This window comes from Myotis davidii, unplaced genomic scaffold, assembly GCF_000327345.1.
Source record: "Myotis davidii unplaced genomic scaffold, ASM32734v1 scaffold79, whole genome shotgun sequence".
NCBI classification, from domain to species: domain Eukaryota; kingdom Metazoa; phylum Chordata; class Mammalia; order Chiroptera; family Vespertilionidae; genus Myotis; species Myotis davidii.
Genome location: NW_006294339.1, coordinates 5100029 through 5113733, shown reverse-complemented (window position 1 = coordinate 5113733; position 13705 = coordinate 5100029). Strand labels below are relative to the sequence as shown.

The window sequence follows — 13705 nt, the reverse complement described above, 5'->3', positions numbered from 1 at the left end:
AATTACCCGCCTGGCAGTTAAGAGGTTTTATTCCCTCCCTAACTTCAGGGGAAAATCCCTACCTGGGGAAACAACCTTTCTCAGAGAGGTGACCTTGGTTAAAACACATAGTGCCAAGAAGGTGAGTAAACATATTAAGAACAGTATGCCATATATGCCAGGTCCCTTGAAACAGCAAGGATGGACCGGCTCCCGGCAGTGCCCCAGTAGTGGGTGAGGGACTAGACCAATGGTGAGGAACCTTTTTTCTGCCAAGGGACGTTTGTATATTTATGACATTATCTGTAGGCCATACAAAATTATCAACTTAAAATAAATTAGCCTGCTATATTTCATCAAACATTTAACTCACCCCTAATGCCTTGGCAGGGCCAGGCCATATGGTTTTGCAGGCCTTATAAGGCCCTCGGGCTGGATGCTCCCTCCCCCCCAGAATTGATGTACAGCAATTCAAATCCATTTCTAATGAAATTTTCTAGTTGTGAGTAACAGTAGTCATCATTAGTGGACTTAAATATAACAGAGGGACATACCATAATGACCCAGAGGTGTCTCACAGAACCTCAGGAATGATATGTGTGAACTGAGCCTCTGGAAAGACCACCCAGGAATATGGAATCCGTAAGAATCCCAATGATATTTTCTCTTTGTGGTCACATCTTTTTCCTTCGCTTTGTTACAAGACCACCTTTCTCTTACCGATGGCAGTAAAAGATAGCCCCCTGGATTCTACAGCCTCGTGCTCAATCCTGGTCACAAGGAGAGATTGACTCCTCTGTCTGCTTCAGTTCCTAATTCCTCAGGGTGGGCCTCTAATCATCCCAGTGTGGACCAGGTGTCACTGTCTGGTTCAGTTGAGAGGGGTTTGAGGGTGGGGTCATGTTGTATACACATGGCCACTGCGGGCAGCTGGGGGTTTAACCTGGGAGATCTGGGTGCTATATTAAATGGTGTTTTTCTTTCTTTCTTTCTTTCTTTCTTTCTTTCTTTCTTTCTTTCTTTCTTTCTTTCTTTCTTCCTTTCTTTCTTTCTCTTTCTTTTTTGCTTAATTCTCCCCAAGGATATTTTCCCATTAATTTTTAGAGAAATATCAATGAGAGAGAGACACATTGATTGGTAACCTCCTGCAGGCAAGACAGGGGCTGGGGATTGAGTCTGCTACTGAGGCACATGCCCTTGACTGGAATCAAACCCGGGACCCTACAGTCCACAGGCTGACCCTCTATCCACTGAGCCAAACTGGCTAAGGCAAAAGGTATTTACTCTCATGGGCCCTAATCATCAGAGTTATTTATTTATTTATTTATTTATTTATTTATTTATTTATTTCAAAGAGGAAAGGAAATGAAGAGAGAGAGAGAGAGAGAGAGAGAAACATCAATGATGAGAGAGAATCATTCATTGGCTGCCTCCTGCATGCTCCAGACTGGGAATTAAACCTGAAACTTGGGCATGTGACCAGGAATTGAACCGTGACCTCCTGGTACACAGGTCAACACTTCTAAAGCAGCGCATGGAGGAGCCTAACCTCCTCCTTTGCTGCCACTCCCACCTCCTCCCCCTTGATTTCTCTGCTTTGATCACACTAACTTCTTTCTGTGTTGTAAACAGGCCAAACACATTTGCTCCTGGAAGGACTGCCCTGTTCTTGTTGTTCACATCTCCTTTTAAATGTCACTTCTGCAGAAACGCCCTCATGGGCCAGCCTTTCTAAATGAATTGTTCCCCACCCTGTCCCAGTCACTCTTCATTTCATCAAACTATTTTATCATCCTCATAACACTTATCACTATCTGAAACGATCCTGTTCATTATTTATTTGCTGGCTTATCTTCCTTTTGCTTTAAGGTCAGAGGCTCTAGGCCAAGAGGGACTTTCTCTCTCTTGCTCATGACTGGACCCTGAGACCTAGGCCAGTGCTACATAGTAAGCATTGCACATGTGTGTGGCATGCACGAGCATCAGGCTGCCTGTCAGAAACCCCGCAATGCCTGGGGGCACTCCGTCACTGTCTCCTCCTGCACATTCCACTTAAACCCTCCATCACGGAGATTTATCTCTAAGTTTAATCAAATGTAATTTATATTGAAGCCTCCTCAGTAAATAATTGATTTGCCCTCTCTGTTGTCTTCATCACAAATACTTCTTTGTACTCTAAAGAAATAATTGAATTTGCTGATAGCATACACAGCCCTCTTGTGTAGAAGGCAGATGGAAGATAAAGCATGAGTCTCGCTCACACCAGAATAATCTGGGACCAAAATAGCCCCCCTTAAAAAATAGTCTTCAAACAAGTTGGCAGCAGAGATGCCCAAATAAAGCCTCTTATTTTTCCTAATGGAGATGACCCCCTGAAAGTTGTAGCTGCCACAGGAGAAAGTTCTTGGCCAATCACAGCTCCCTGTGAAGATAGAAACCCTTGTTCATTAATTAACCTCTGTCTCAGTCCAAGAGCAAGCTTTCAAATGCCAAGTGCATATGCACATTGGGTGGCCCCTCCAAACTGGGGGCTTGGCCCTGGCTGATGTGGCTCAGTTGGTTGGGAGTCATCCCATTCAATTCCTGGACAGGGCACATGCTTTGCTTGCTTGGTTGCAGGCTCAATCCCTGGTAAGGGGCGTGCAGGGGGAAGCCAATCAATGTTGATATTTCTCTCCCTATGGATGTTTTACTCTTTCTCTCTCATTGAAAAATCAAAATAAGCCCTGGCCCGTGTGGCTCAGTTGGTTGAGCATTGTCCCATGCACCAAAAGATTGCTGGTTCCATTCCCATGCACCAAGAAGTTGCTAGTTCGATGCCCAGTTTGTGGATTCAATTGTAGTGAAGCAACAGATAGATTTTTTTTTCTGTCTCTCTCCTTTCTTCTCTCTCCAAATCAATAAATACATGTTTTTAAAAATCAATAAAAAGTACTGGGGATGGGGCTGTTCTATGCTGCACTGTGACCCCAGCTCACTGAGGAAATCTGGCCCTCCTTCTTCTGTCCTTGGTCAGTTGCCTGGCTTTCCATAGTCCATACATCCAGAGGGGACAAGATTCTCCCAAGTCATGCCGTCATCTCCCCTCCCCCTTGCAGGCTTCTCCAGTAAAAGACACTGGGAGAGGTACATTTGGCATCTGTTTCCGCACAGTTTTCTATTCCAAGTCCACACATTTTTGAAGTGGAGGAAGGAGAGGGAAAGATAATGAAGTGTCCACTCTGACAAGTGTAGGAAGATTCCATGCATCCTCACGGGGAAAAATCCATCCTCCTTTCAAAGGAATTCTCAATATTGTCTCTCTTTACACTGTTTTAATCGGAAACATCTTGACGGTCCAATAATAGGGCATTGGATATATAAAGTTTGATACATCTATAGGATGGGATATTGTGAGCCCCTAAGAATCACATCACAAAAAAAAAAAAATGCCATATGAAGGAGACTCTATAAAAACACTGTCAAATGAAAGAAGCAAGCTACAAACTTCCAGTAGGAAAACATGGTTGGAAAATGTGTGTGTGTGTGTGTGTGTGTGTGTATGCACGTGCACACACAGGAAAAAGTTTGCATTTACTTTGTAATTAGGAGGAAAAAGCAGTTGTTTTAAAGAACAGAAATAGGAAACGTTTTAAAAACGTCTCTGCTATTTCAGGTTTGAAAACAAGATTGTCTTCACTTGTCATCAGCTCCCAGGGCTTTGCAGGTGCCTCATCTCTGCTATCATTGCATTTGCCAAAGGGAGACAAGTTGTGAACATTAGAAAAGCAAACTGCACTGTCTCTCCCACTTCTGTTGGCAGTGAGGATGCCCTTGAGTCGGTAGTCACCCCACTCACCCCTGCAGACTCAGCTGCCCACGCAGGCTAGTGAGAACTCCACAGCTCTGCCAGGGGCCTGTGAGCTGCATTTGTTGAGGGGTGTGAGCTCTGGATTTACCTTCTTGATCTGGCTTAGCCTTATGGAACATTAATATCAACTCTCATGATCTGAGCTCTCAGGCTGCCTCTGAACCCTGCACCCATCTCTTTTAGATCATTGCAGGCACTTGCTGGCTTGCTTCCCCATATCAAGACCCTCTCTTTCAGAACACTCTCCCTCAGATGCATTGATTTTGTACTGACTTTGATCGAGTTCCCAGGAAACCAGTGGCAGAAACAGATTTTCTGTGGTCAGCTTATTTTGGGGTGTGCCCTTCAAATCAACCCTACTAGGAGTGCAGGTGACAGGACTGGGCAGAGGGAGGAAGTGAATGGTGATGCAACTACATCAAGGCTTCGGCTGATTCCACTGTTCCATTGGGAGCTCTCAAGTTGCCTTTCAGAGTTGTCTCAGATTGAGGTGTGGGGCATGGGCTTTTGTAACTACCCCAATCAAAGCAACCAGTTATTGATTGGATGCAGCTACAGTGGGGAGAGGGAATGAAGCAAGGGAACAGGGCGTTGGGTGAGGTGCCTCTCTTTGGCAGAGGGCAATTCCCTGAAATTGACTCACCCAAGAGCCTTCCCAGGCCTGCATGTCACCTGCAGGGAATGAGTTTTCAGACCTGAAATTGGGTCTGGGAGACATACCACATGTAGCCTACAGTTCACAGGAAAGGAAGTGAGAATAGTGTCCACATGTGATAGCAGCCAAGAGCTGCCCTGCAGTGCTAAATACTTCCCATAGATGAGTACACACTGGTTTCTGCAGTAATCCTGCAAGACAAGCATTATTATCCTCATTCATAGAGAGGCCAAGTGGCTTGCTCTAAGCCAAGAGGCTCCTAATGGCAAAGTCAGCTGAGGACCTAGGTATCTCTTGGGCTCTCTTCCCCACTCACTATCCTGCCCCCCTCCTTCCTTTGATTATAGATCCAATTTTCCTGTTATACTTGGTATGCATCATTCTGCTTTGCCTTTGTCCATGCAGGCACTGCAACCATCATATGACCCTTTCGGTTGCAAATGACAGAAACAAAAATAAATGTAATGACTAGATTCAGACCTGTTCTTCCCCTGCCTCCTGCAGTCCTATTTCTTTTTTTTTTTAGTCCTCAACCAAGCGTATGTTTTTATTGATTCTATAGAGAGAGTGATTTAAAGGGAGAGAAACATTGATCTGAATGGGGATTGAACTCACAACCTGGGTATGTGCCCTAACTGGCAATCAAACCCATGAGATTACGGTGCATGGGACAACGCACCAACTAACTGAACCACACTGGCCAGGGCCTGAAGTCCTATTTCTTAACTGCCCTCAAGCTTTAGATTCTCTCCATTAATGCTTCTTTTTATTGATTTCATTTATTTTTCAGCACTCCTGGATCTGCCTTTTCCTAGCTCTGTGATCTCAAACCAGTCTTTACCTCCTGGAGTCTCAGTTTTCTCACCTCTACAACAAGGGACTAATTGTGCACGCCAGACTAGGTTGTTGTAAGGAATAAAAGGACAAAGAAGAAGAAGTCACATGTTGTTCAAAGCCTATTCTGTGCCCTGCACTGTGGCATCAACATGAGATGAAGTATAAGTTTTACCCTTTTTGCTCCTTGGCCACCAGGAAAAAGACACAAACCCAGCCATGAAAAGATCAGGGAAGTGAATGGTGTGCACCATCACCAGGGACCACGTGTACAGATCAGGCTGACATGAGAAGCCAGACTGGTCCTGGACAGTCCTTCATCTCTAAGTTAGCAGGATACACCGAGCTCCCCAGTGTCCTAGAGGGACTTCAGGAGGACTCAGCCCCACAGATTACAGATATCTTCACAGTCTTCAACTAAATATATACTAGTATATATTTATTTTTTTATTTAAAAATAGATAAATATTTTTTATAGTTTTTTATTGATTTCAATGATGAGAATCATTGATTGGCTGCCTCCTGAACAGTCCCTACTGAGGATCAGCCCACAACCGGGGCATGCGCCCTGATGGGCAACTGAACTGTGACCACCTAGTTCATGGGTCAATGCTCAACCACTGAGCCACACTGGCCATTTAGGCTGTGACTAAAATTTAAACTTGGTTTTCCAAAGTTATAAGACACTCTATATGTGTTTTTGAGGAGGGATGTTGGAAACACAGGGTAAAGAAACTCTTCCCGCCCTAACTGGTTTGGCTCAGTGGATAGAGCGTCGGCCTGTGGACTGAAAGGTCCCAAGTTCGATTCCAGTCAAGGGCATGTACCTTGGTTGCAGGCACATCCCCAGTGTGGGGTGTGCAAGAAGCAGCTGATTAATGTTTCTCTCTCATTGATGTTTCTGACTCTCTATCCCTCTCCCGTCCTCTCTGTAAAAAACTCAATAAAATATATTTTTTTAAAAAAGAAAGTTTTCCCTACTAAACATATTTACTTAGTCTCTGCAAATGACTTCTACATACTCTATGCCAGGCCCTGTCTGGTGTTTTGGAGAGGCACAGGAAGCACATGTCAGCCCTATGGGAGCAACAGTCCATGCCCGGCTTCCTCCTGCCTAACATGCTCTCGTGCCCGGGAGTCACCACGAGCAGTGGGAAGCATGATCCAGACTTAGTTGGCATGATCATCCCTTCACTTTTTCTTCAGGGAATGTTGGATGGGTGTTTGAAGGGGCACTGCAATTTCTTGGTCTAAGGATTTTCTGGAGTGGCAGGCTGTGACCCATGATTGATTTCTTTCCTTATCAAGAGTTTATTGATGATGCCCTACACTTTTGATAATAGATTTTTTAAAATTAAAATTTACAAAGACACAGCATGGGCAAAACAAACAAACAGATACCAGTAGGAACTGTCAAACAAATACCAGTAGGAATTGTCAAGGAAATGAAAGAAGGACCAATGTCAGAGCATAAGGATTGGGTCACCAGCCCCAGCCACTGTGACATAGTAGTTGGAGCATTGCCCTATAGACCAAAGGGTCTTGGGTTCGATTCCAGGTTAAGGGCACATACCTGGGTTGCAGGTTCGATCCCTGGCCCTGATCACAGGAGCCAACCAATGGATGTGTCTCTCTCACATCGATGTCTCTCTCCCCCTCCCTTTCCACTCTCTAAAAACCAATGGAAAAAATATCCTCAGGTATGAATTAACAACAACAAAGAATTGGGTCACCCATAGGGGATCACCACAGGGCCTCCCTTACACTTTGGTGGCATCATCTGGCTCAGCCTGGGCATCCTGAACTGAGGCTCAGCAGTGCAGGGTCCCAGAGCTTTCTAGCTAGACTCTGGCGTCCTAGCACCTGGCTTTGGACAAAAGGTGCCAGGGCACTCCAGGTGCCCCTTATCTGGAGCTCCTCTCAGAAGCACCAGTGAAGAATGTTTTTATAGAAACGGTGTACAGGAATCATAGGTTGAATATGATTTTAGCTCTTTAATTAGTTTACCTATTAGCAGTAATGACAGCAACCATGTTCATAAAAGCGCATTTGAACAGCCCCTGAAGTGTGCTGCTCCCCTTATGCTGCCCACTACCCGGTTAGGTAATTACAGCAAATCAGCATTCTCTCCCAGGCAGCCAGCAGACATAATTATTTGTCCATTGCACATCAACACCTGGATAATTGCGAGGAAGAATTCTTAGTAAAATAAGTTCTCTCTGCGGCTGAGCTCTGAAATTCCTCCCCCCACAATCTGTTCTTAAATTGGACAACCTAACAGACAATAGAGTGCTTGCAGCAGAGGACAGAATCATGTTGGACAGGCTGGAAAACACAAACTCTCTTTGAAATTTTCTTCATCAAGATGGATGGCCTGGTGATTCAGACAGATACGCAAAAGGGGGGAGGATGTCTCAGTGCGGCACTGTGTTAATAATTCATAAGGTGATCCCACTGCCTTCAGGAAGGAACATCCTGTTCCTAATTGCACCTTTATTCCCAGACAACCAAACAGAAAAATGTTCCCTAACAGCTGGGACCATTACTCCTACGGCAGTATGACTTTGCTGCGGTTAGCTTTGGGCCACTGGTGCTTAAGGTGAAATATATTAGGTGGGGAGGAGGCAGGCAGTGAATATTTACTGAGTGACTGCCATGTGCCAGTGAGTGTGCTAAGAACAAATGTATATTATCTCCTGTAATGCTAACTGTCCTAGGGAGGAGTGCAAATAACTATTAGTACAGCATTGTACAGGTGGAAAGTCTGACACTCAGACAAGTTAAAGGACTTTCCCAATCTCTCTCTCTCTCTCTCTCTCTCTCTCTCTCTCTCTCTCTCTCACACACACACACACACACACACACACACACACACACACACATACACACATACACACGAAGTCCCAGAGCTACTGCAACACCTTCTGACTCCAACGAGTCAGGCAACTGCACCCCCATTACTAGCAACGTGGCCTTGCCCCAGTGGCCTCACCTCCCTGTGCCCCAGTCCCCTCCTCTTCTGAATGGGTGTCAGCTTTGTCACCAAGGTGGCAGTGAAGCTTCAAGGAGACCCTTTCTGAAAATGAGGTGTGCCTGCTCGTCCATAAGACATCTGCTCATATAGCTGTGACACAAGGTGAAGAGTGGCAAATGCTATAGCAGAGTATCTAGTGAGGTCACCAGAGGCCCCGTGCCCTAATGGTTGAAAGCATGATGGTTAAAAGCATGGAAGTTTGTATAACACTTGGATTCAAATTCCAGCTGTGGGAGTTGAATAGTCATTTCCTCAGAGAAGGTATGCAAATGAACAAGAAGCACATGAAAAGATGTTCAATAGCAATTGTCCTCAGGAGAATGCAATACAAAAAAAAACCCTGATGAAATGTCACCTAAGGCCCATAGGATAGCTAAAGCAGGAAAGACAGAAAGGGGTGTTGGCAAGAACACCTGGTAGAGAAATGGAAACCTGCCTACTTGGCAGGTGAAGTTGTAAGCTGGTAGGGCCACTTTGGAAGAAAGGTTGGATATGTCCTAAAAAGTTAACCATGGAGTTACCAACAATTTCCCTCATGTGTATAATACAAAAAAAATTGAAAACTGCACCCCAACAAAAACTGATACACAAATGTTTGTAGCTACATTATTCATAATAGTCAAAAGGTAGAAAAAACCTAAATGTCCATCAATTGATGTGGTATATCCATACAATGAAACATTATTCAGCATAAAAAAAGGACTTGAGGTTGGAATACTTGCTATAACGTGTAGTAGCCTTGAAAATGAGATGTTGAGGTCTACATGTTGTATGACCCTATTTATATGAAATACAACTTGCCCCTACAATAGGCACTTTTATGGAGAAAGAACATGGACTAGTAGTTGCCTAGGTCTGGTGGGTTTGGGGGAGATAGGGAGCAATTGCTAAGGAATACAGTGCTTCTTTGGGGGATGATGAAAATGTTATGAAATTATCTAGTAGTGATAGTTGTTAAACTATGAATGTACTAAAACCACTGAATTGTATACTTTAAAAAGGAGAATTGAATTGGGATGGGAGTTATCTATCTATATAAAAGCCTAAGTGACCATCGCAACCAAATGGACGACCGAACAGGCTATGTGGGGCGACCAGGCCGGGGGGGGGTGCAGTTCGAGGCAACCAGGCTGGCAGGGGGGTGGGAGGTAGTGGGTGATCAGGCCGGCAGGCAGAGGAAGTTAGGAGTGATCAGGCTAGCAGGGGGGTCAGTTAGGGGCAATCAGGTAGGCAGGCAGGTTAGCGGTTAGGAGCCAGTGGTCCAGGATTATGAGAGGGATGTCTGACTGATGATTTAGGCCTGATCCCCAGGATTGGGCCTAAACTGGCAGTTGGACATCTCCCAAGGGGTCCTGGATTGGAGAGGGTGTAGGCTGGGCTGAGGGGACCCTCCCCCTGCCCCCCGCCATGCATGAATTTCATGCACTGGGCCTCTAGTATGTCAATAAAGCAGTTATTAAAAAAAATCAGGCTGTGCTGTTGATGTTGAGTGTTGGTGTCATCCCCTGTAATCAAGGCTCATTACAGAGTCTAGCTCAAAGAGCAATATAAGGATTAAATGGCAGACTGTAGGTAAAACTCTTAGTCCATGCTTGATAATAGATAACGATGATGTTAATGTTTTTCTGTAAATATGTGGCCTTTTTCTTGTCCATCCTGAAGCACAGGGTCAGTGGGGCTTTCAGTGAAATAAGTTGGGGATTCATGATGACTTGGGATGCATGAAAACGGACTCTCTGTCTAACACCCTCAAATAGGTTGTGCCTCTGATGGTACGGCCTTATGACTCTGATAGCTGTTATTTATTTCTTAACTAATATAACTGAGACCTTGCTCAAGATGTGATCATGAAAAATTACCCTTTTAATGGTGGAGTATTTAATGAGAAACTGGATTATCTAGCGCATAAGTGCCCTTCAAACAAATTAGCTTGGCCCTGGGTCCTAATCTAAATTGGGTTCCCTACTTTCCTCTAAATGGCCTAATATTTTCTTATTAATCTCTGCCCTTATTCACCTGATCTGGCTCTGCCTCCTCTTATGAAGCCTCCTACTTGGCAGAGCTCCGGCCCTGACAAATGTTTCCTGCGGCTGCCTTTGTGTCTGACTCATGGGCAGTTTTTAGACATGACGTTCAGGCTGGAAACTGTTCCATTTTTAAGCTGTTTTTCCAATGAAGTTTTTGTTGTTGTTGTTAATCCTCATGTAAGGATAATTTTCTATTGATTTTTAGAGAGAGTGGAAGGGTGTTAGGGAGGGAGGGGGAGAGAGAGACAGAGACAGAGAGAGAAACACAGAGAGAAAGAGAGGGAGAGAAACATTGATGTCAGACATACACATTGATGAGTTGCCTCCCAATCGAATTTGCAACCCAGGTATGTGCCCTTGATTGGGAATCAAATCTCTGACCCTTGGGTGCTCAGGCTGATGCTACACCCACTGAACTACACTGACCAGGGCTTTACAATGGGATTTTAATGCTGACAGTGTACTGAGTATCAACCGTTTGGGGCCAGGCAAAAGATGGGGCTTTATAGGAAGTTGGGGAGATGAGAAAAATTTCATCATAGTGACTAAGAGAAAGGGCTTGAAAACACTGAACACAAGCAAAACCACAAGTGTGGGCTCCAACATCAAATAGGTCTGGATTCAGGTCCCACTTAGTGAATTTGTACAAGTTGCTTAATCTGTAAAACCTGAATAATAGTACCCACCTCTAAGATTTTTTTCTGGGACTAAACAAGTTGGTGTACATATATTGATATATTGTTCATTAGATTCCACATGTAAGTGAGATAATGTGATATTTGTCTTTCTCTGACTGGCTTATTTCACTTAGCATAATACTCTCCAGGTCCATTGATGCTGTCTTAAAGGGTAAGAGACAGGGGAAGGTGACCTGTAGTACCACGGGCCCTGTTGTTTAGCTAGATGTCCATAGAGGGTATATCATGGCAAATGTTCTCCTCTTTGTTCGTAGCTTCAGTCTCTGACATCTGCCCTCACTGAAACCCTGGAGACTTAATTTTTACATTGATTACAATTTCTCACTAATCATTCATGTGTTATATTTGCTTTATGGAATATTATTCAAAGGCTAGAATATGCTAGGAGTCAGCAAAGATGAAGTGGGAAAAACACCAACTGGGGGTTGGGGATCATAGGTCAGGCCTGGCCTGCAGACCTTCCTCCTTTGTGCTCTTCTACCCTCATAGGGAATCTTCCACATGCTCCTTTTACTGGGCCTCCAAACTGGTGGCAGCTACCTGTGATAGAAAACTTAACACCTGAATACATGCTTTGCGCTACCATCTCATTTAAGTTACTATTCGTAACAACTCTGGAAATAGAAATTTAATCTTCATGCAACAGGCAAGGAAATTGAGGCTCAGCAGATAGGTTAGTTGGTTTGCAAGGGAGAGAGTCATAGTTTAAATGAGGATGTCTGACTCTAAAGTGTGTACCTTCTTACATATCCAGCACAATGGATTTTTACTTTCAGTCACCAGAAACTTGAGCTTCCATGGGCATAGACTTTGTCTCATTTACTGGTACCTGTTATCAGTGAGTAATAGCATCTGGCACAAAGATGCTCCGTGAGAGATGAATGAATGAAATGCAAGTCATGTTTTGTCTATTGAAAAGTATTGTACAATGGTTAGCTATTGCTGCTGTGTGTGGGTTTTTTCCCTATTTTAAGCATTTTCTCAAATAATTCTCAACCCAGCCTTATGGAAATGCCTTAGTTTTGCACATGATATGGATATATAGAGTGAAATGGGCTGAGTTATCATTAATGCCTTCAGCTCTAAGTGTCTGACTGTTGAGGGAAGGCATGAGAGAGGGGTATTAGAAGTTGAAGTTGATGATGTTTTAGGAGATAAAGAGCAGTTTGCAATGCCTTAAACTGTGATTAGTTTGATGCAAGTTTGATGAGGTTAGAGTTTTGAATTCCTATGTAATCATATTTTTTCTGACTATGTAAACCTGGATAGCTACCTGGATTCTCTGACCTTCATCTTGGTCATCTGGGAAATGAATATGGTTGGCTTATTGTGAAGAATGGGGATACAGTTTATAAAACATGTTATATACATAAGTACTAAGTCCACAGTTATTTTACTGCTCATATTTTATGTGCATATGTTTGAACTTCTGGCTGATGTGTCTTAGCAAAGTATTATGTTAATAATAGTATGTTATTGGGAAAGCCTGTTGCAAGCCTGTAGACTTCCACACTACTTCCATATCAAGTAGTGTGGAAGTCTATTTTAGTACACACATGAGTTGGCAGAAGAGAGATTGTAAAACCATTTTTTTTAATAATTGTCGTGGGTCATTACTTGATACAAAGCAATTACTCTCGAGTCTCACTATAAAACAACCCATGGAATTGGGTATAAGGAGAATCTTGGATTCTGGCCAAAGTCATATTAAACGCTAGAAATGCTATTGGAGCTCAGTGCTAAGAATGTCAGCGGGCTATTATCCTTTATTGAAAACCTAGTGTGTAACAAACACTGCATTGGATACTTTACACATGTTGCCTGATATATTTACCTCAATGCCCTTTTGGGGTTAGTTATTCTTAACTCCTTTTTTTCTGTCTGAGAAAACAAAGGCTGAGAGAGCAGAAGCAGTTTGCCCGAGGGTTTGAAAGGGGAGCCAAAATTTGTGTCCAGGAGTACTGCCGTGTTTTTTCTACTTGGTCTACTGTTTGTCTTTCCTAGAACACAGTAAAGCAAGTGAGCCAACTTCGGTGCTGTGGGTATTCAAAGCCAACAGGCCCTGAACACCTCCATCTCTGAATCCTGCTTTCCTCTGTTTTTAGGTCAGGATCGCAGCGAAGCCACTCTGATAAAGAGGTTTAAAGGTGAAGGGGTCCGGTACAAGGCCAAACTGATCGGGATTGACGAGGTTTCAGCAGCTCGGGGAGACAAGTTATGTCAAGATTCCATGATGAAGCTCAAGGTGCAGTGAAAACATTTTACTTTAAATATTATGGGTTTGATATGGCTGAGAGAAAGAAATGATTGCACAGTCATTATGGTAAAAATGTTATTTACTCATTTATTGGTAAATTATTTACTCATTTGTTGAGTCACTGATGAATCGCTGCCTTTACTCATTTTGAAGAGATTTCACTAATTCAGCAAAAGTTCATTGAGCACCTCCTATGTGGAATCATTTGACTTGGCCCTGTTTTATTATTTGATTTTCACATTTTATTCATTTATATCTTATTCATGCAATACCTGCAAAAAATAAAAGTAAAGTCATCAAATTGTATAGTACCTCAGATTTTATAAATTTTCACCACTGTATTTTAATGAAATTTATAGATTTCACTATTT

General features: G+C 43.4%; 1 protein-coding gene across 3 annotated transcripts in view; it reads left to right on the top strand.

Moving 5' to 3' along the window:
- The window catches only part of DAB1 (Dab, reelin signal transducer, homolog 1 (Drosophila)), a 1114753-nt gene that overhangs the window by 977595 nt on the left and 123453 nt on the right, over positions 1–13705 (top strand). For all 3 annotated transcript variants that reach the window (XM_015566970.1, XM_006768369.2, XM_015566969.1), the window contains one exon: positions 13183–13322. In XM_015566970.1, coding sequence (XP_015422456.1) covers positions 13183–13322 — 140 coding nt within the window. The remainder of the gene's footprint in view (positions 1–13182; positions 13323–13705) is intronic.